This window comes from Rhinatrema bivittatum, chromosome 5 (assembly GCF_901001135.1).
Source record: "Rhinatrema bivittatum chromosome 5, aRhiBiv1.1, whole genome shotgun sequence".
NCBI lineage: Eukaryota > Metazoa > Chordata > Amphibia > Gymnophiona > Rhinatrematidae > Rhinatrema > Rhinatrema bivittatum.
This window is the reverse complement of record NC_042619.1, coordinates 364,618,008-364,641,298: the sequence shown is the minus strand read 5'-3', so window position 1 is coordinate 364,641,298 and position 23,291 is coordinate 364,618,008. Positions and strand designations below refer to the sequence as shown.

Below are 23,291 nucleotides of genomic sequence, written 5' to 3'. Positions count from 1 at the left end.
CCCTTCAATCTCCTACAGAGCCTCCGGAACACCTGTCTCCACCTGAGGACCTTTCTTCTAACAGATTTCTGGAAGTTAATGTCCATAAGCGAAGGACCTTCACATGAAAGTCTTCAGTCTTTAGATTTTGGAAACCCTAGCTGAGTCAGCAGCTATTCTGATCCATTCAATCCTGCAAGAATTACAGACAAGAATGTGGCCAGGAAATTAGATCTAAAGTATAGAGTCCAGAAAACCCTGGGATTTGGGGTGGCACAGCTGCCTTACCAATCAATCATGGTGGAGTCTGTGCTGAAGTGAGCAAAGAAAACAAGAATATTCTTTAGCACTCCACCACGGAAAGATCCCAGACTGCTAGACAACTTTTGGGGGAAAAAATTGTAGAGTTCAATTTTTAATACTGGAATTTCTCACCAGTTCTACATGGTGCAGTACTTACATGATTGCATTCAGAAACTGAAACCATTCCTTGTTTCATTTGAGGGGAACTCTGCATACTCACAGCTGCTCCCAGATGCAGAAGAATGCATACGCATTCTTGTTTGGATAGAATATGAAGCTTTTGACTCAACAATCCACTTGTCACCTGCCTCTTTGGAGCACACCGACTGACTTAGTTAAGGGCCAGCAGTTTGCGTGATAATGACTACGATAAATTAGCAGATGTTCCTTGTCTAGGAGATCATCTCTTTGGAACCAAACACATGGACTGCCACGTTGCTCAAATCAAAGAGCAACACATGGCAGCCCAATTGCTCTCAACCAGCTCGGAACAGCAGTCAATTTTAAAGTGGACCTACTTTGCTTTTAAGCATTCATATTTTCAAAAGATGCCCTTTCCAGCAATTCTAGTGCTACCATGCTCCTCCTCTGCTTCCACAATAGCAACCATTACCGGCTCAAGACTGGCAGTGCGAGAGGTGCCACCAAATGTGGTCCATCCAAAATGTGGAGCACGTTTTTGACCAGTCTCAAAATCCAGCACTCACTTTCTTCAGTAGGAAGAAGAATTCATCTCTGCCTAGAGGAGTGGCACAAAATCACCAAGGATCACCGGGTGCTCAAGAATGTGAAATCTGATTATCTCTTGTGTTTCTCCTAAATTCTATGCTGCTTCACTGCTCAGCCTTCAGTGCAGATCAGTCATATTCAGCACAACTCCACCTGGAGGTGGAGTCATGCCTTTAAGCTTAACCTGGCCAGGAGTTCTACTTCACTATTTCCTTATCCCCAAGAAATCTGGGCAGTTGAGACTTACCTATACTGGATTTAAGAAGTCTGAATAAGAATCTATTATGGGAAAAATTCAGGATGAACTCCCTCTACACTATTCTGCCATTCATCCAACTGGGGGACTGGATCTGAAAGATGCATATACCCACATACCCATCCATCCTTCCCACTGGCACTATCTGTGATTAATGGTAGAATCCTCTCATTACCAGTACTAGGTACTCCCCTTCGGTCTTTCAGCAGCACCAAAGATCTTTACCAGATGCTTAGCTGTAGTGGCAGCGTATCTATATTTTCCCTTACATGGGTGACTGGCTAGCTACAGAGCCTTCCCAGGAAGCATTGACCTCCTTGCAGATCACAATTCACCTCCAGCAGTCCTTAATTTTTCTAGTAAATTTCAAAAAATCGACCCTGATCCTATCTTAGAAAATCAGTTTCATTGTGGCTTGCATAAACTCTACAGGAAAGCGTGTGTTTCTTTCACCAGATCGAACAGATGTTCTTTGGTCCCTAACTCGTCGCTTGGTGAGCACAGACCAGACTAGGGAAGTGCTAGTGTTCTGGGCCACATAGTGGTAGTGGTGGTTCATGTGGTCACTCTAACCCACCTTCACATGCCAGCCCTGCAGTGGGGCCTTCCTTCCCAATGGTACCATTTAACTGTACCCTTAACAACTCTGATGAATATCTCGCAAGAATGAAGAGTTCCACTGGTGGTTAGACCTGGATATTATATGGGAGGGTGCCTCCTCTGTCTTCTTGCCCATTAGTTAACCTTAGTAATAAATGCTTCCATCAAGGGATGGAGAACATATACGGGTTCCCTCCAAACTCAAGGAACTTGGTTGACAGTAGAATGACAGTTTCAAATCAACTTACTGGATCTCCAAGCAATCAGATACGCTAAGAGTGTCTTCTCACAACTCCTTAGGGAAAAGAGAATTCTCATCCAAACTGATAACCAAATAGCCATGTTTGTCAACAAACAAGGAGGCACATGATCCTAGACTTTGTCAACAGGCAATAAAGATCTAGGAATGTGTGTGCAACCATTAAGCTGTTTTGCAAGTGACCTACCTTCTGGAGATTGCCATTACATTGACAGATCACCACAGCAGGGTGTTTCACTCTTATACATGGTCCCTACATTTGTTAATAGCCAACAAATTGTTTGACTTTTGGGGGCATCCCTCAACCGACCTCTTGGCATCAGAGGAAAACAGAACACTGGAAAGATTTTGTTCCATTTCTTCCAAGCAAACTCAGGTCTGCTCAGAATGTTTTTCTGCTCACCTGGAATGCAGATCTTATGTATGCTTTTCACTTATTTTGCTAATAGCCAAGATATGCAAAAAGTGCTCAAAGACCATGCCTACCTGATACTTATTGCACCAGCATGCCCCAGAGAGGTATGGCTCTCAAACCTAGTGTAACTGTCCATAAGCCCCCTGATCTGTCTGTATTAACTCAAGAAGAGGGTCATCTCTCTTAGCCAAGCCTTCTTGCTCTCAGCTTGACGGCCTGGATGTTGAGCACTCACCAATCACATCACTTTCCTTACTCAAGGAAATTGAAAACATGCTAGTATCCACCAGGAAGCCCTTTAGAAAGGCTTACAGCTTTAAATGGAAACTGCTGTTGTCCTAGTGTCAATGAAAATCCATGGATCCATTTGCATGTGAATTGCAGGAGCTCCTTCAGTACATATGTTCTTCCTCCTCAGGACTTAGTACCTTGACAGTCAAGATGCAGCTCAGTGCCATAGCAGCCTACCTTGTTCAGGTAGAGGATAAACTGATTTCCACGCATCCTTTACTGTCAAAGTTTATTAAAGGTCTGTGACATAGTAAACCTCCAGTGGTCAAACATCCTGTTTCAGGGGATTTGGTACAACTTATAAAGCCACCCATTGAGCCATTGGAGTTGTCCTCTTTTTGAATTTTCTCCCATGGAAAGTTTTATTCCTTGCGGCAATCACGCCAGCCAAAAGAGCCAGTGAACTTCAAGCATTGACTCATTACTCTCCTTATATGCAATTCTTTCACAATTGAGTGGTGCTCCTTACCCACCCAAAGTTCCTACCAGAAATGGTGTCAGCTTTTTGTGTAAATTAAGCTATCATGTTATCCATGTTCTTTCCAAGGCCACATTCACATGAAGGTGAAAAAGCCTTTTGTTTCTTAGACTAGCATTTCCCAACAAGTGTGCTGTGGCTGCATTCTCCTTTTCTCTTTCCCTCCTAGCCTGTAGGATGTCCTTCTGCCAGCAGGGAGTGTGTGAGAGCAGCTGTTCCTGCTTTCCCCTCTGCTGGCTCTCCTCTGCAACAGAAAATGCACGGGGTCCTGTAGACTCATGAAAACAGATTGCAGAGGGAAGCTGGCAAAGGGGGAAGAAACAGCTCTCACTAAGCCTGCTCCCAGACTTCTGCTGTTCAAGGATTGGGGGTGGGCAGGGGTGGGGAAAGGGACAGCTGAATGGGCCTCCCGGTGTGGGGGAGAAGGTGATGATGTTAGGAGATAGTGGATAGAGAAATGGTGATGCCAGGAGTTGGGGTGGAGGGAAAGGGAAGATGATGCTTCAAAGGAGTAGGAAAGGAAGGTGGAAGGGTGATGACAATACAAGGGAAGGGTAAGAGATGGTAGGAGAGGGAAAACGATATCAATGGGATGGGGGGAGAGGAAAGAGAAAGTGATGATAAGGAAGTGACCTGGGTGCCAGGTGTACCACAAAACAAGAAAGGTTGGGATCCACTGCCTTAGACTGTAAGAGAGCCTTGGCTTACTACCAAAAGAGGACTCTGCCACATCATTAGGCCTTACAACTTTTTCCTCACTATGATCCCTAGCTAGCAAACCGTATCACCCATTATCATGCGCTCGCTGGCCTCCAGATTACAGACTCAGTTAAGGCTCATCACTGAGAGCCATTTCTGCAACAGTTGCTCCTCTGTGAGCTGTGCCTATCAAAGACATCTGCAAAGCTGCAACTTGGTCGTAGGTGCACACCTTCACGTCCCATTGACTGGACAGTCTATCAAGAAGTGACAGTAAAATCGGATAAGCAATTCTGTGTAGCCTGTTCACCCAGTAGTCTTCTCTCCACGGTGATATGGGTTGCTTTTTTCAGGAAGGGCTCTGCACATGTTATGGCTAATTCAGCCCTGCATGTCAATGGAGAAAGCAAGTTTGCTTACCGTAAATGGGGTTTTCCCCATAGACAACAGAATGAATGAATTATCCATGCCGAAAACCTGCCTGCCTCCCTGGAGAGTTGACTATATAGATAAACTTGGCTCTAAAACCGAATGAAGGGCTCTGGAAGAGACACCTGCATGGTAACCCCCCGCATATGCTCAATGGAGCAAAAAAACTCTCGGAGCTTAGAGAGAGGGATCTGTTCAGTGCCATCGGAGAACATCACCCACGTGGCAGGGTTAATTCATCCTGCTGTCTACGGAGAACAGTTTACGGTAAGCAAACTTGCTATTTTGAAAACAAATGGAAACATTTTGTTAATTTCCCATTTCGTTTTAGACAAATGCACATCCCTAACTGTTATCTTACAAAAATTACTTTCAGTACAATAATCTGCATTTTTAGTTTAGTCTTTTCTTTTTTTTATTTTGAAGATTTGTTGGCTGTTATAAATTTGGTATAAGATAAGATGGTTGTTTTAATTCAGTGATGATAGACATTTTTTGTATCCCTTTGACTGATAGCCTGAACTGTGTTTCTTCTCTTCTCATAGGGTTGCATGAATTCTTTTTCCTGCTGGTACTTGCTTATTTTGTAGTGGCTTGCATATACATTCAAGCTCTCTGGCAAACTATTAAGAAAGGGGGTCCTATGCGGACAGTCTTGAAGGTTTTGTCGACAGCATTGCTGTTCCAGGCAGTCTCTGCCTTTGCCAACTACTTGCATTTCTCAAGGTAAGTCGGCTTGGGACTGCCATGTGACTGTCTGCTATCTTAACACTGCACCCTGTCCAGAAACTTATCGCCAGGTTTCACTGGGACTTCATTAGACCAATACCACCACTTTTATTTTCTATTAGGTATTCTAAAGACGGAACAGGAGTACCTTTAATAGGAAGTTTGGCTGAGTGTGAGTATAAAAAATCAGTTGGATTAAAAAACAAAAGTTAAGTATTAAGTATCCTGAAACATGCCAATGTGCCTATGATTTTTTTTTTTAACTACTTCAGTGTCTGAAATGAGAAGTAACAACTAGTGAGCAAACTATTACAGAGTTAAAATTAGACTTGAAGTATTTCTAAATGCTGCTGAAAAGGCTACCCTGTATTTTCTTGCAAGGGTAATGAGTTATGTTTTGATAAAGGAAACTATACTTAGAATTTCTAACGTTGCAAATGACATTAAGTGTTAATGTTGCAGGAGTACCGTGCTTTAAAATTCTGAAGACATGCCTGTTTAAAGTATTTTCATGCCTCTGCCTCATCTGACCTATGCAAAAACCCTGTGCACATACCCTGAAGAGGGTTATTTAAGTGCGTGGCAGTAGCAGCATGTCAGCAAGTTTACATGCAAAGGTCCTCATGATGCTGTGTGGAAACCCTGCAGAGCAGGCACTGTGGAGGGAACCTGAAGGCGCTGCAGAAGCTTATCGCGGTGGGGGCAAGATGCTGCCATGTTCTGTCCTTTTCTCCTGTCACCTGATCCACACCATGGGTTTCTATGGAAGCTTGCTCAGGGGGTCTCCACTGGACCTGTAAAAATGTAGGGTTGCTGTTGTCGATGCATGGGACACGCCACCATATGATTCTGTGGAAGTCGGCAGGTGTGATAGGGAGTCCTAGAGATCTGCCCACAGGGAAAGGGGCGGAGGCCATGGTGAACAGCAAAAGAAGAGGAAGGATAAGATTGGGCAGGAATAACGGAGGAGGGAGGGGAAAGAGACTGATGCAAGGGAAGATAGAAGGGAAACAAACAGGAGAGATGAAAAAAATAAGTAAAGCTGAAGAGAACGGGGAAGAATGATGAGGGGGAAAGGGGAGACACAAGGTTAACTAGAGAAACGCTGAAAGCTGGAGAGATGCTGCGCGCTCGCTCCATTTGCTTATAACGGCCTTGGCTTTGCTCGCAGGCTTTGTGCATCTGCTTGAAACCCACATCACCACTTGCAAACTCACCCCTTGCCAACTGGCACTTGGGTACTACTGTGTCCCCAGAAAGAAAGCGTGTACCCAAGTAGTACCCAAGTGCCAACTGGCACTTGGGTACTACTGTGTACCCAGAAAGAGCAGGTCACGATGGCGGTCAGCCATCGTGACCTGCTCTTGTGGCCTTTACATTAACTGTTGTCCTTTTTTCTCTGTAGTATGTGATATAGTATCGCAAGTTCAGATGTTGTACCTGCTGTTGAGCTTGTGTATGGGCTGGACGCTTAGCAGAATGAAGAAATCTCCTAGCAGACCCCTGCAGTGGGATTCCACCCCCACATCCACTGGAATTGCTACAGCAGCGGTTACAATAATGGTCTGTTCTTATTTTTTTCCTCCTTCGACTACACAGAATCTAAGAGAGCTACATTAAGAAAATGAGTGACATGAATGACAAAACTAAAATCTAACATCCCCTCCCCTCCCCTCCCCACCGCACCAATTTGTATATATCTGTAAGAGTATATTCTTATCAAGTTATACAGGTTAATCTTCTTCACACCTATGTTCTTTATCTAGAATTATTCGGTATCTCCTCCTTTTATTTTATATTTATCTCTGTAAAGTTAGAGTTCTTTGTACTTCTTTTTCCCAAATTGTTCCATGTAAACCGATGTGATGTCCTTCGAATGTCGGTATAAAAAAGTGTCAAATAAATAACATGGGACGGTACATAAGCTTCTTGGAGTACCTTGTTTATCATTGTGCATCCCAAATGGTTCACAGTTGGTCCCTGAGCCTTTGGATAATTGGGGTGGACGATATTCAGCTGACTCACTTTAGAATGGGGCTTGGGCGCTCACTCTTTGTCATTTTGAAAGCTTGCTTTTCCAAATTTAAATGTAGTGAATTATAAAGCTTGAGAGAGGTTGGTGGTAGCCACCGTAAAACGGTTGGGTCATCCACACTACATTTCCTGTGCCCTGATATGCTGGCCAGAACGTTTTACCTCAGCCTAGAATGTCTCCTTGCCCCACACACCTTTCCTTGTGTTTCGTAGCACTGGCTGAAATGTGGCACTGTGCAGTCTACCAGTTATGAGTTTGGGGGGGTGGGGGTTGGGTTAAAAAAAAAAAAAAGCTTAGAAGGGAGTGCAGAATATAAGATTTTCAAATAAATCGAAATTGATAATACGCTGGGGTTATGTGCCTTTCAAATATAAACAAAGTGAGGGTAGGGTTGCTGTATAAGAAAAATACAAGAGCAAAAACTAAAAACAGTCTCCCCTCCTTAAGGTGTTCCCTATATTGCCCTTTTTCCTTTTTTTGGATGCTAGAGGAGAGCTGTGTTTCGGCCAGGCTGTCAGTGCTACATGTAAATCCCCCGGCAGAGCCTATGGTGTGACGCTCATACAGACCGATACAGTAAAAGTCCTGTGCGCGCGATTCAGTAAAAAAAAAAAATTCAAATTAGGGCCCACGGTAAAAAGAGGCGCTAGGGACACTAGCGCGTCCCTAGCGCCTCTTTTTTTGACAGGAGCGGCGGCTGTCAGCGAGTTTGACAGCAGACGCTCAATTTTGCCGGTGTCTGTTCTCAAACCCGCTGACAGCCACGGGTTTGGAAACCGGACACTGGCAAAACTGAGTGTCCGGTTTTCAAGCCGCGGACTGATTAAAATTTTTTTTTATTTTTAATTTAACTTTTGGGACCTCAGACTTAATATTGCCATGATATTAAGTTGGAGGGTGCACTTTCCCGGTGCCAGCAGAAATTAGCGCCTACCTTTTGGGTAGGCGCTAATTTCTGAAAGTAAAATGTGCGGCTTGGCTGCACATTTTACTTACTGAATCCCTCGGGAATAATAATAGGGCCATCAACATGCATTTGCATGTTGTGGGCGCTATTAGTTTCGGGGGGTTGGACGCGCGTTTTCGACGCGCTATTACCCCTTACTGAATAAGGGGTATAGCTAGCACGTTGAAAACATGAATCCAACCACGGGTAGAGACTCTGCTCGGGGTAGGATTTTCCTCTGACCCCCTACTGTGTTGCTTGTCTTTTGCCAGGTGATTTTGCTGCTCTGGGAGCAGTTGGAAGACACGGATCATCATAGCTACCATTTCCATCACGGTTTACCAGCAAGCCTGCTGGTCGGATGGAGAGTCCTCCTGGCATTGTTACTGGTGTGTGGTCTCTTCCAGATGATCATCGTGGAAAGGAATACACTCAAAAGAGAGTTCTACATTATGTTCGCCAAAGTACGGTTTACCCCATGGAATTGTATCTTTGTATATAAACAGTACATAGTTTTAGTTCTTACTTATTGGAATATTCTTTTTGTGAGGCACAAACTTTCATTTCAAGGGGTTTACTTGATGTACTGCATAGCAACATTTAATATAACAAACATGATGACCAAAAAATGACTAAATTGACCCATCCGGTCTGCCCAGTTGAGATTCTTCCAATTGGGGATAAATTCCCATATGCAGCCTAATAATGCCTCCCCTCCTACAATCCATTGTGTCTTGTTTTTTTTTTGTTTTTTTTTACCTGACTTCTCAACCCTTTTCCCACATGGCCCTCCTGTATCTGTCTCAAGCGTGCCCAGAATCTGTGAGTACCGACTCCCTTCATTTTCACTTTAGGCCACTTTCCTTTTTATCTTCCTCGGTGGTTCTTTCAAGACCAACACTAAATCCAACACAAATGGCCCTTAGCATGTCTTATTACCAAGTTTTCTACTAATCCGCAGAGCTATTGTCCAAAACATTTGATCTCCTCATGTTTGTTAAATTTTGGGGTTTAACCATGGTCACTCCATAGAGGTTACCCCAATCCTTCTTGGAAGCCTGCTGTCATGCTGCCTCTGCTATTTGGGATATAACCACCGCTCTATACAGGTTATCCCATATTGGTCGTGGTGTCACCAAGTCATACTTCTGTTATCCCTTCACTTCTTGCAAGTGAGGATCCTCCTATCTATTCCATAACTTTTAAAAAAAATATATTACCATTTTAACCTCTGCCACTTGTTCCAGGAAGAAGTTCTAGGCATCCACCACCCTTTCCATTAAATATTTACTGACATTCTTTATTTTATTAATTAGTTTTAACGAAGTAATGCTGACGTGTAACCCCTGCTGGGCTATCAGATGGCACTGCAGAATAGTCTTGGAGGAGACTTCTGTCCAGCTCTTGAAGCCAGTGAGGACATCTGAACCTCCCAGGCATGCCATCTGGGCTGGAGATTTCTAAATGAGTAGAAATAAGAAAGGGAGGTGGAAGATGGAATTAGATGCTGCATATTACTAATTTGTGAGATTGATTGCCATATTGGAGTGGCAGGAAATCAGAGGCTTTCTTAGGTTTATAATTATTTGATTTAGATTCTGAAAATGAACATCTGTTGGGCTTAAAGCATAAAGAGCCTTCACTCGCAACGACTCAGGATCTTTCCTATTACGCAATGCCTCTCCCATTTCAGCAACAGTTCTTGACCAGGGTCCACTGCTCCTTCCAGAACCCAGCACATGTTGCACCCCGATTCTAGCTATTAGCTGTCACAATTGTGCAGTAATTCAGATTCCCTTCTCTCAGTGCATTACCGACCCAGCTGATGTCAGTTCCTGGGACAGCATCTGTGCTCTGTGGGGCCCAGAGACCTTCCCCTACCAATATGGTGGTTGTCACCAGTTCCGAGGAGAAGGAAGCTCCACCGAGGCCAGCAGAGACGTCGAGGCCTGCCACCCCCCCATCTAGTTTTATCGGTGTCTGCACCTGTGGACGAAGGCTGAGCACCTAGAGACCCATCATCCCCTGTGGCTTACAGTAAGGATGAGGAATTCTATGGCCCCTGGGGGGATGACATTTCAGAGTCTTATGACGAGGCTCTGAGAGTCTCCCTTCAGACCATTCTCCTCCCAGAGGAGCAAAGGACGTCTCTGCCTGAGGACTTAAGCTTCGTAGGTTTTGTGAAGGTGATGGCGGAAGCCATCCCTTTTCAGTTATTAATGGTGGAGGATGCCAGTTAAAAAAAAAAAAAAAAAAAAAAAAAAGCTTGAGATTCTCTAGTTCAAGGAGATTGTGGTGGTCCCAGTATATGAGAATCCTTAAAGAGTTGAGGCTGAGGATTTGGGAACACCCCCTCACAGTGCCTCCTGATATTAAGGCGGACAGGGTCTATCTCATCCAGAAGGCTGCCGGATTCAATGAGCGTCAGCTGCCTCACTAGTTGTGGTGGTCGTCGAATCCACCCTCAAGAGGGCCAAGCGCTCTCAAACTCATTCCTCGGCGCCCTCCGGGAAGGACCATAGAACAATGGATGTTCTGGGAAGGAAGGTATTTCAAGACACCATACTCATTGCCCACGTTGCTGCCTACCACCTCTACACGAGCCAGAACTCGCGGGACATCTGGAAGCAGGTGCAGGAGGTGGCTGAGCACCTGCTCCAGAGCAGCAAGACACCCTCGTGTTGCTGGTGCTTAAGAACATAGAGTACAGAATACACGAGGTCCATATGACCTACATTGTTTTTGAGACAGCATCGAGAGTCTTTACAGTGGGAATCAGTGCGTGCAGAATGGCATGGCTGTGGGCCTCTGATCACCAATGAGAGGTACAAGAACGACTCGCTTACATGCCATGTAGGGTGAGGGATACTGTGGCCCAACTTTGGGACTACCATGAAACCAAAAACTCTCTGCCAGCACTTCGGACTCGTTGTACTCTTCTAGGAGGCCGGTGAGACTGGGGCTAAGGAAATACTATCCTCTGCCCTCTCGCTCCCATCAACACCATCAGGGCTCCTGTGGCTGTCCTATGCAGTAGAGAACACTCAAGCCCCAGCCAGCCCCTCAGTCAATTCCGGGGATGTGGTTTTGACTGGGTCGAAGGGGACTGTAGGGCAGTTGCCCGTACCTGGGACGATGGACCCTCTAGTCAAGGGCAGGCTGCGGTTGTTTGTGAGCCAATGGGTTCTGTCCATCGTCCGTCAAGGGTACCAATTTAATCTATTGGGTGTCTTACCAAATTGCCCTCCATGCCCATCTTGGGGGCCGTTAGTACATCAGGAGGTACTACTAGCAGAGCTCTCCTCCCTCTTAATGACCAGAGTGGTCAAACCCATATCACCAGGGCAAAGAGGGCGGTGATTCTACTCCAGGTATTTCCTGATTCCAAAGACAACAGGACTCCATCCCATCCTAGACCTAAGGGTCTTGAACAAGTTTCTAAGAAAAGTTCAATAAGGTTTTCCTAGGCACCTTGATTTCGCCCCCCCCCCCCCCCCCACACACACACACACATTTTGCAAAAAGGGGATTGGCTATGCTCCCTGATCTAAAGGGCAGATACTTCCTGTGACTGGGGAAGGCCTTGATATGAGTGTATCTCAGATTTATGGTGGGAAAACAGCACTTCAGTACCAGGTCTTGCCGTTTGGGCTCTCATCAGCCCCACTGGTCTTCACAAAGTGACTGGCCGTGGTGGTGGCACCACACCTCCAGAGGCTGGGAGTGCATGTTTTCCTGTATCTGGATGATTGGCTGCTCAAGAATGCATCTCGGGTATGAGCAGGTCCATGCACTTGACCATCTGGGTGTTGGAATCACTAGGGTTTGTTCTCAACTACTCCAAAGTCCCATCTCAGCCAGTCACTTCATTTGGACTTCATAGGAGCCCTGCTAGACACGGCTCAGGCCACCTTGACTACCATCATGGTAGAGATCCAACAGAGCCAGCAGGCGTCAGCTTTGCACATGTTGAAGCTGTTGGGCCATATGGCCACAACAGTCCAAGTCACTTCCTTGGCACATTTACATATACACAAAACCCAATGGACCCTGAGGTCGCAGTGGCGGCATGCCACTCAGAGCCTCCAGGATTGCATCAGAGTCACCCTGTCTCTCTGGGACTCATTGTCCTGATGGCAAATAATTTCAAATCTGGGAGATCTCTTTTCAAAGTCTCCCTACCCAAATTGTCCTAACTACTGATACATTCATGCTGAAGTGGGGAGCTCATGTAGATGGCCTCAGCACCCAGGGTTTCTGGTCCACTCAGGTACATTCTTGTCAAATCCAACTTCCTGCAGCTTCGGGCGATCAGGTACATGCTATGGGTTTTGAGATCGGTTGTCCAACAAAGTTGTCCTGATCCAAACTGACAAGTAAGTATATGGAATGTCAAGCAGGGAGGTACGGGATCGTACCTCCTGTGTCAGGGAGTGGTCCAGAGCTGGTCATGGGCCCTGTCCCACAGGATGGTACTCTGGGCCATGTACATGGCTGAGACAGAAAACATGGTAGCAGACAAGCTGAGTCGAGCCTTCAGACTCCATGAGTGGTCCATGGACCAGGGGATAGCGAATCAGATATTCCGCCTCTGGGGGAGCCCAGACATGGATCTGTTTGCATCCCCATGCAACAGGGAGGTGCCTCGGTTCTGGTCCCTTTACAGGTAAGACAGCAAACCAGCCTCTGACACCCTTGCCAGTCAGTGAGGCAAGGGTCTTCTGTATGTGCAACTAAGGGAATCAGAGGATACGAAGTCTCTCTTGAAGCTTTGCGAGGACAGGGATACTGATCTCATTGGCCAAGACAGGTCTGGTTTCCACTCCTCTTTGGGAGTTGTCCATCCGGAGACCGATCAGTCTGGTGACTTCCCCAGATCTCATCACGCAAGATCAGGAAAGGCTGTGGCATCCCAACCTCCAGGTCCTGTCGCTCACAGCCTGGATGCTGAGAGGTTAATACTGCAACTTGATCTTTCAGAGGATGTGTCTCAGGTCCTGATGGCTTCCATAAAGCCTTCCACTAGAAAGTCCTGTGGATTGAAGTGGAGGAAGTTTTCCATGTGGTGTGAGCAGAAGGCCCTAGATCCATTCTCCTGCCCCACACAAATAATGCTTGACTACCTTATATACCTATCAGAAGCCGGCTTAAAGACCAACTCTGTTAGAGTTCATCTCAGTGCAATTGGTGCATACCACTAAGGTGTAGATGATATGCCTATCTCTGTACAGCCTATAGTTGTATGTTTCATGCAGGGCCTACTTCAAATGAAGCCTCCTCTAAGGCCTCCCACTGTGTCTTGGAAACTCAATGTGGTGTTAGCTCAGCTGACGAAAGCTCCTTTTGAGCTGCTGTCCACCTGTGACCTAAAGTACCTGACCTGGAAGGTCATGTTTTTGGTGGCGGTCACTTCTGCACACAGGGTCAGCGAGCTCCAGGCTTTAGTGACTTTCTACCTTACACTATTTATCATGATGGAGTGGTCTTGTGTACAAACCCTAAGTTCCTGCCTAAGGTGGTGACAGACTTCCATCTTAACCAGTCAGTCATCCTGCCAACATTCTTTCTCAGGCCCCATTCTCGCCAAAGTGAACAAGTACTGCACAATTTGGACTGCAAGCGAGCCTTAGCCTTCTACCTGGAGCTGACAGAAGCCCATAGACAATCCACCCAACTTTTTATTTCTTTTGATAGGAATAGGTTGGGTGTTGCTGTTGCCAAACAGACACTATCCAATTGGCTAGCAGATCGCATCTCCTTCTGTCATGCCCAGGCAGGACTGCATCTTGGGAGTCATGTCAAGACCCGTTGTTTGAATTCAGGCTGTCTCCCTTTCGGTTACCAACAATGTCTGTGGTTTTGTGCCCATTGACACCTGATTGGGTGTTTGGTCCCCTTTTTGTGTTGGGGAGCAGCCTGTAGCTAAGGGTGCACCCATATGTGAGGACTACTATCCTGCTTGTTCGCTGAGAAAGCAGAGTTGCTTACCTATAACAGGTGTTCTCGGGGAAAACTCGCCCACCACACTGCAGAGTTTGGTTTCTCCTATTTTTTATTTTAATTATAATTCTGTTACGATACTGGAGAGGGACCCCACGTGGTCTTGTGGTATAGTACATGTTTGGGCATGCTCAGTGTGCCTAGTCAAAGTTCTAGAAACTTTCTCAAAAGTTTTCCTCATCAAGGCTCCATCTGATGATGTCACCCATGTGTGAGGACTACCATCCTGCTGTCCTCAGAGAACACCTGTTACAGGTAAGCAACTCTGCTCTCTATCATATCTCCCTTCTGCTGTCTCTCCAAGCTGAAGAGCCCAAACCTCTTTAGCCTCCCCTAATAGGGGAGCTGTTCCAACCCCTTTATTATTATGGTCCCTCTTTTCTGTACCTTTTCTAGTTCCACTATATCTTTTTGACATGCAATGACCAGAATTGTACACAATATGCTAGGTGCAGTCGCACTATGGAGCAATACGGAGCTTTTTGATATTCTGTTTCATTTTTTATTCCTTTCCTAATAATTCCTAAAATTGTTTGTTTGCTTTATTGACAAGGCTTTCAATGAATTGTTGACGATGGTGCCTAGATCATTTTCCTGGGTGGTGACTCCTAAAATGGAACTACAGTTTGAATTTTTTTTCTCAACATCACTTTTGCACTTGTCCTCATTAAATTTCATCTGCCATTTAGATGCCCAGTTTTACAAGTCGTCTTGCAAATTCTCACAATTTGCTCAGAATAATTTTGTGTCTGCAAATTTGATCTCCCTCATTGTTCCCTTTTCCATATCATTTATAAATGTTAAGCACAGATTTCAGTACAGATCCCTGAGGCACTCAACTATTTACCTTCCTGCATATAGAAAACTATTTAGTCTTACTTTGTTTCCTGTCTTTTAACCAATTCGCAATTCCCTAGAGGATACTGCCTCCTTTCCCATGACTTTTTTTTTTTTTTGAAAATTTTCTTGAGTCTCATGAGAGATTTTGTCAGATGCCTTGGTTTTTAATGCAACCTGTGAGTGTAGGTTTTTACTTGATCGTTTAAAATAGTGTGCATCTTGTAAATATAGCTCTCAATACAAATGTTGGTTAATTTATAGAAAAACATAGAAACTGATGTGCTTCTATTTTCCATTTCAGGGTTGCTGCTTGTGGTTCCTATGCCACCCAACATTTGCATTAGTTTCTTTAATATTTAGAGAATATCAGAGAGAAAAGGTATGTCTGAAGCAATTATACTGTAACAGTTCTTTGATATTATATACAGATAAATTTATATATTGTTACATGTCAACACTGTACTTGTTAATTCTGGCTATGCCCAATCTGTTGATGTAATCATTTTTAATATACTGAACACAGAAGGGTCCATATTCAATGGCATTTAGCTGGATAACTTGTGAGTTATTCAACTAAATGTCAACTTTTAAATATTTCTGCCATTTATCTGACTAAAGTTTAGCGAGATGACTCACATCCAGCTAAAATTTAGTCGATAACTTGGGGGCATTCTGGGTTGTTAAGTTAGCTGAATAAGTTATCCAGCTAACTCTGATATTCAGTTAGCCCCAGCTAACTCTGTTCGTGCCGTGGAATAGTCTTAAATTTAGCCTTATAAACTTTAAAATAGTTGTATTTAGTGGTGCAGCTGTACTGTGGGATATTTTTATCTGGCTAACTTTGTAAGCTGTCAGTTGGCTGTGTTGGAGGTGCTAGTAAACACTGAATACAAACAGCCAGTAAGAGAAACACCTTTAATCTTCTTTTATAAGATTTCTCACAGGACAAGCAGGATGGTTGTCCTCACAAATGGGTGACATCGAGGATGGAGCCCACCACGGAAAACTTCTGTCAAAGTTTAAACAGAACTTTGACTGGCCCCTACTGGGCATGCCCAGCAAGGCACTGACCCTGCAGCCAGCAGGGGTCTCCCTCCAGTCTTCTTTTTTCCGCGCAGCAGCTGCCACGCGGTGAAAGGAGCTCTCTTACCACGTTCCTGACAGGAATTCGGTTTTTTCTTTCCGAAGAAAATTTGCCCCTCAGGGGTCTCCCTTCGACAAATTTTTGTCACCTTCGCGGAATCCGGTAAGTTTTTTGCCGTTTTTCATCGACTGCCGTCGATTTTGGCCCTTGAGGCCTGTTGGCACTTACCGATCCCGCGGCTAAATTTGGCCCTAGGCCATGGCGACGGGGTTCCGTCGTTGTCCGGATTGCACCCGGACTATGTCCATCACAGACCCCCATAGGGTCTGTGTTCTGTGTTTGGGAAGTGAGCATGATGTCCTGACTTGCACTAAATGTGCCCTAATGACACCTAAGGGTCGTAAAGCCAGGATGGAGAAGATGGGGCTCCTCTTCCATGCACCCACCCCAACGCCATTGATAGCATCGACGTCATTGGAACCGGCACCGTCGAAGTTGCACCACCACCGTCAACCCTCTGGTGACCGTCCACCACCGATGACTTCTCGGCCGTCGACTCCTGTCCCCTCCCCGGATGGGCGAGGAGATCGGAAGGACAAGCATCGCCATCGGCGGCACAAGTCTCGGCCCGTCGAGGATCCACAGCCATCGACCTCTGAACAGGCCGAGCCACCGACAAAAAAGCCTCGGTCAGACCTGGCACCGTCCACGTCTCGTTCGCAGGCATCGAGGAAACCCTCACCCTCTCGGGGTGTGGGAGCCGTGATCCCACCGGTTACGGTGGTCCCTCCGGCTCTGCCTCAGCCTCCCTCTCCCGTCGAGCCGGGTATCATTACCCCTGGTCTCCGGGCAGAACTGGACCGGCTGGTCCAGGAGGCCATCGAGAAAGCGATGCAAAGGTTCCAGCCTCCACCGGCACCGTCTCCGGCACCGATTCTGGCACCGCCTCAGGCACCGACCTCGGCACCGACTCTGCCACCGAGGAGGGAACTGACCACCGAGCCTCTAGTGGAAGCGCTGGCACCGCTACTGAATCGTATGGAGGCACTCATGCGGGCCCTTCCATCGGTGATTCCAGTAGCACCGACTACACCATCGTCTCCGGCAGGATTCTCATCGGCAGGAGAAACACCGTTTCGGATTCCCCCGTCCGGAGTAGTCCCATCGGTGCCTTCGCATACCTCTCCACCGATTTATCCCTCGGCTCCATCGATTCCAAGACCGGCACCGATTCCATCGGCAGCCCCGAAGCCCTCGATGCCGTTTACAGTTCCGCTTGCAGCACCGATTCCATCCAGATTTCCATCGATGCCTTTGGATTCTCAACCAGGTCCTTCAGGTCTGCAAGCCCCACATGATCCTTATGATACCTGGGGTGATGATACATCTTCTGATACAGATTTGCCATCCCCACCATCTCCTACAGAGAGTAGAAAACGATCTCCTCCTGAAGATCTCTCCTTTATTAATTTTGTAAAGGAGATGTCAGAAATTGTACCTTTTCAGTTGCAATCTGAGACCGATGACAGGCACCAAATGATGGAACTGCTCCAATTTCTGGATGCCCCAAAAATCATCGCTTCCATCCCCATTCACCAGGTATTTCTGGATCTTTTAAAGAAAAACTGGGAATCTCCTTCATCTGTGTCACCAGTTAATAAGAAAGCTGACTCCACATACCTTGTTCAGTCAGCACCGGGATTTCAGAAGCCTCAACTGGATCATCGCTCTGTTGTAGTTGAGTCTGCACAAAAGAAGGCCAAGCGCCTAAAACCACACTCTTCCACTCCCCCTATCAAGGACAACAAATTCCTAGATAGTGTGGGACGGAAAGTGTATCATGGGGCCATGTTGATATCTCGCATAGCTTCATACCAACTTTACATGACTCAATACAACAGAGCCATCCTTAAACAGATGCAGGACTACGCTGACACGTTACCGGACCAATACCAGCCACAGCTTCAAGCCCTTCTTCACAAAGGATTTGAGGCTGGGAAGCACGAGATCAGAACGGCCTACGATATCTTCGATGCTTCCACAAAAGTCTCAGCTACTGCCATCTCAGCCAGACGTTGGGCTTGGTTAAAGTCATCTAACCTTCGCCCAGAGGTCCAGGATCGTCTAGCCGATTTACCCTGCTTAGGGGACAATCTGTTTGGAGAACAGATTCAACAAATTGTGGCAGAATTGAAGGATCACCACGAGACGTTGAAGCAACTTTCGTCTGTTCCATCTGAGGTATCCTCCAAACCACCACCTAAGAAGGACTCTAAAAAGTCTTTCTTTCGGCCACGTCGTTGTTATCCTCCGTCGGCTAGGCCTCGTCTGGCTCGATCCTCCACTAGACCTCAGCCACGCCAACCTCGAAAACAAAGACCTGCTGTGGCCCCACCTCCTGGGCCTGCGGCAGGCCTTTGACTTCCCGGTACGGAGCACATGCCACATCCCACTTCCCGACATCCCTGTGGGGGGTCGTCTGTGCCACTTTTTACAGCATTGGATACAGATTACCTCAGATCAGTGGGTGCTGGCAATTATCACACAGGGTTACCACCTCAACTTCATAACTCTTCCGGCAGACTCCCCGCCTCTTCAAGCATGGAGTCTATCCAGCCACTTGACTCAATTACATCAGGAAGTATCCCTTCTTTTGCAATCAAATGCTATAGAACCCGTCCCTCCCTCTCAACGAGGCAAGGGATTCTACTCCAGGTACTTCCTAATTCCAAAGAAGTCAGGGGGGCTACGTCCCATTTTGGACCTTCGGGCCCTCAACAAGTACCTTCAAAAAGAAAAGTTCAAGATGGTAACCCTGGGTGCGCTACTCCCTCTGCTGCAAAGGGGGGATTGGCTGTGCTCCCTCGACCTAAAGGATGCTTATACCCACATTGCGATAACACAATCCCATCGCAAGTATCTGCGGTTTCTGGTAGGCCGCGACCATTATCAATACCGAGTACTACCTTTCGGTCTGGCATCTGCTCCACGAGTCTTCACCAAATGCCTCGTAGTGGTAGCAGCATTCCTCAGGAAGGAAGGTGTCCACGTCTACCCCTATCTGGACGATTGGCTAATCAGGGCCTCCACCCCTCAGATTGCCCACTCCTCCCTACAATTGACAATCAACACACTCCTTTCCTTAGGGTTTCTTGTCAATTACGAGAAATCTTGCTTAGTCCCATCTCAAACCTTATCTTTCATTGGGGCAGACTTGGACACCTTACAGGCAAAGGCTTACCTTCCGCTGCAGCGGGTCCAAACTCTCATGTCCCTAGCTTGCCAGCTCCAGTCTCAGGACACGGCCACGGCTCGCCAATTCCTTATTCTCCTAGGACACATGGCATCCTCAGTTCAAGTCACTCCCATGACCCGACTAGCCATGAGAGTAACACAATGGACTCTGCGACACCAATGGATTCAAGCTTCTCAGCGCCTGTCCTCCATAGTCGCAGTTACACAAGCGCTTCGCCTGTCTTTAACCTGGTGGACGACTCAAATCAATCTCCTTCAGGGCTTACCTTTTCTCCTACCAGATCCACAAGTAATCCTGACCACCGACGCTTCCCACATCGGTTGGGGAGCTCATGTGGACGATTTCCAAACCCAAGGGTTATGGTCACCAGACGAAGCCGAACACCAGATAAATTTTTTGGAACTTCGAGCAATCCGTTACGCGCTCAGAACGTTCAAAGATCGTCTTTCGAATCAGATAATCTTAATCCAGACAGACAACCAAGTGGCCATGTGGTACATAAACAAGCAGGGAGGCACAGGCTCTTTCCTTCTGTGTCAGGAAGCTGCGCAGATTTGGGCAGAAGCCCTCTCCCACTCCATGTACCTCAGGGCCACTTACCTGCCGGGAGTAGACAATGTATTGGCAGATCAGCTGAGCCGGATCTTCCAACCACACGAGTGGTCACTCGATCCTCTGGTAGCGACCTCTCTATTTCACAAGTGGGGTTCTCCCCACATAGATCTCTTTGCGTCCCCTCAGAACCACAAAGTAGACAATTACTGCTCTCTCATTCGGAGCCACCACTCTCGGCCGAGGGATGCCTTCTCCCTCAAGTGGACATCAGGTCTGCTCTATGCATTCCCTCCACTTCCTCTTCTGTCAAGGACTCTCGTGAAGCTTCGCCAGGACGGAGGAACCATGATCCTGATAGCACCCCACTGGCCACGCCAGGTGTGGTTTCCCATTCTTCAGGATCTCTCCATCCGCAGGCACATCCCTCTGGGAACGGATCCGCATCTGCTCACTCAGAACGACGGATGCCTCCTCCATCCCAACCTCCAAGCCTTGTCCCTGACGGCATGGATGTTGAAAGGTTAGTCCTTCAGCCTTTTAACCTTTCGGATTCGGTTTCTCGTGTCCTGATAGCTTCACGAAAGCCCTCCACCAGAAGATCCTATTCGTATAAATGGAAAAGGTACACATCTTGGTGCACTTCCCAGTCCCTTGATCCCCTTTCCTGTCCAATCTCTAAGTTCTTGGACTATTTATGGCATCTATCGGAATCGGGTCTTAAAACCTCTTCCATTAGGATGCATGTCAGTGCAGTAGCCGCTTTCCATAAAGGCATACAGGGTGTCCCTATTTCAGTACAACCCCTGGTAACACGCTTTCTCAAAGGCTTGCTCCATCTGAAGCCACCCTTACGTCCTCCGGCCCCATCTTGGGACCTTAATCTGGTTCTTGGTCGGCTAATGAAACCACCTTTCGAACCTCTACACTCCTGTGAATTAAAGTATCTCACATGGAAGGTATTATTCCTTTTAGCTGTCACTTCAGCTCGCAGGGTTAGTGAGTTACAGGCCTTAGTCACCTATCTGCCTTACACTAAACTCCTGCAGGACCGGGCGGTACTCCGCACTCACCCTAAATTTTTACCTAAGGTAGTTTCTGAGTTTCATATTAATCAATCCATCATACTACCTATCTTTTTTCCCAGGCCCCACTCCAACTCCGGGGAACAGACTCTGCATACCCTAGACTGTAAACGGGCTCTAGCTTTTTATCTAGACCGTACAGTTTCTCACAGGAAGAGCACTCAATTATTCGTCTCTTTCCATCCTAACAAGTTAGGACAACCTGTGGGTAAGCAGGCTCTTTCCTCCTGGTTGGCGGACTGCATTTCTTTTTGCTATCAGCAAGCTGGCATTCCTTTTCAAGACCGTGTAAAAGCACACTCTGTGAGGGCCATGGCGACTTCGGTGGCACACCTTCGATCGGTGCCGCTTCCTGACATCTGCAAAGCTGCAACCTGGAGTTCTCTCCATACTTTTGCAGCCCACTATTGTTTGGACAAAGCTGGAAGACAGGACTCCATCTTCGGCCAATCTGTCTTGCGTAACCTTTTTCCAACATGATGTACCAACACCCTTCCACCCCAGTTGTTGTGCCTCTTGCACGTCGTTGGGTGCATTTGGTGCAAGTCGGGACATCCTCAGCTCGGTACTCACCCATTTGTGAGGACAACCATCCTGCTTGTCCTGTGAGAAAGCAAATGTTGCTTACCTGATGTAACAGGTGTTCTCACAGGACAGCAGGATGTTAGTCCTCACGAAACCCGCCCGCCATCCCGCAGTGTTGGGTTCGTTTTGTTTTTAATTTTTAGGCACTGCCTGTAGCTTTGAAAATCAGACTGGAGGGAGACCCCTGCTGGCTGCAGGGTCAGTGCCTTGCTGGGCATGCCCAGTAGGGGCCAGTCAAAGTTCTGTTTAAACTTTGACAGAAGTTTTCTGTGGTGGGCTCCATCCTCGATGTCACCCATTTGTGAGGACTAACATCCTGCTGTCCTGTGAGAACACCTGTTACATCAGGTAAGCAACATTTGCTATCTCATAATAGCAATGCTGCTTACCAAACAATGTAGAGAAATGTCAGCTCAGTTCTTCTGAGCTGTTACACTCAGTTAAATATGGATGTATATGGGGCTAGTCATTGAGGTTGTATTTGTCTATAAAAAGTTCCTTTGTTTTAAATTTCATATGTTTTGATTATGTATGGTTTTTACCTTGTAGTCCATGCTGAGCATGTACTGGACATTGCGGAAAATAAGATTTTTAAATAAAAAATAAATGTACATACCAATGAATGAATTTGCATTTTCCAACTGGTTGGCATTTATAATGCCAATCTCATATTTGTTAATAAGACTGGATTCTTGTAAGTCATATGATTTCTTGTAAATATGAGCCCAGAACGCAGAAATGAAACTTAATACTGACCTTTAATATACTTTTTAGCATTTCAGCAGCCTCGTCTGTTCCTACAAGTCTGATTAGTATAATCTCTATGTGCTGTAATATATCTTTTTCTTCTCCGCCACCAAATTAGTCTGGCTTCATAGAAAATCTTTTTGAAGCAACCTTACAGCTGAATATTTCCTGCATAGTGTTTTCCCCTCTCCATTCCTCCCCTCCCCCCCCCTCCCCCCCCCCAGTTTGAAACAAAGGACCTGTGCTGATTGAGCATGTATATCTAAAGCTATGGAAGCAATCCTAGCTACTTGGAAGCATCCTGTAAAGAATTGCCCATGTGGGCTGTGTTTGCTGCACATTTTTATTTATTTATTTAGTGATTTTTGTATACCAGCATTCATGTTGATACATATCACGTCGATTTACAGCATAAATCAAATGTTGGTTAGTACATATGCGTATAAAAGAAGGGTAACTTTTAAAATGGTTCATCTAAAATATAAAATCTGTCTCAACATAAGCTAAAATATAATAACAAATGGATCCAAGTACATCTTAAAATACAAATAAAACTATAGATCAAAACACATCTTAAAATGCAAAATGTAACATTAAAAGTATATCACTAAAAATTATCAATAAAAGAAATCGGTCCTTGTTGTCCTTTGAAACTAGGTCCTTTGAAAACCACATCTTCAGTATGTGTGCTGCACATGCATTTTTCCAAGGGATGTTCTGAGATCGGCTGCAGTTGCTCCTATACTTTGACAGCTGCAGTGTGCTGGGTGTATACATTTTATTTATTTATTTATTTTTAATTTTTATAGACCGAAGTTCTTGTAGGAACTACAAATCAATCCGGTTTACATACAACTTTTAAATGCCCAAAAAGAGTAGTGGGCTTTACATAGAACAGTTGAACAATAAAACAGGTAACAATAGAACAATAACAATAATGATGGAACAGATAGAGTAGATAACCAATTAAACATAGTAATATAGTAATAAATAT

At 45.9% G+C, this 23,291-nt stretch overlaps 1 protein-coding gene across 1 annotated transcript in view; it reads left to right on the top strand.

Annotated features, from left to right (window-relative positions):
* Positions 1–23,291, top strand: part of GPR180 (G protein-coupled receptor 180) — a 100,590-nt gene that overhangs the window by 63,981 nt on the left and 13,318 nt on the right. The window contains exons 4-8 of the mRNA XM_029604742.1: positions 4,984–5,164; positions 5,290–5,339; positions 6,573–6,730; positions 8,421–8,612; positions 15,290–15,367. Of these exons, the coding sequence (XP_029460602.1) occupies positions 4,984–5,164; positions 5,290–5,339; positions 6,573–6,730; positions 8,421–8,612; positions 15,290–15,367 (659 nt within the window). The remainder of the gene's footprint in view (positions 1–4,983; positions 5,165–5,289; positions 5,340–6,572; positions 6,731–8,420; positions 8,613–15,289; positions 15,368–23,291) is intronic.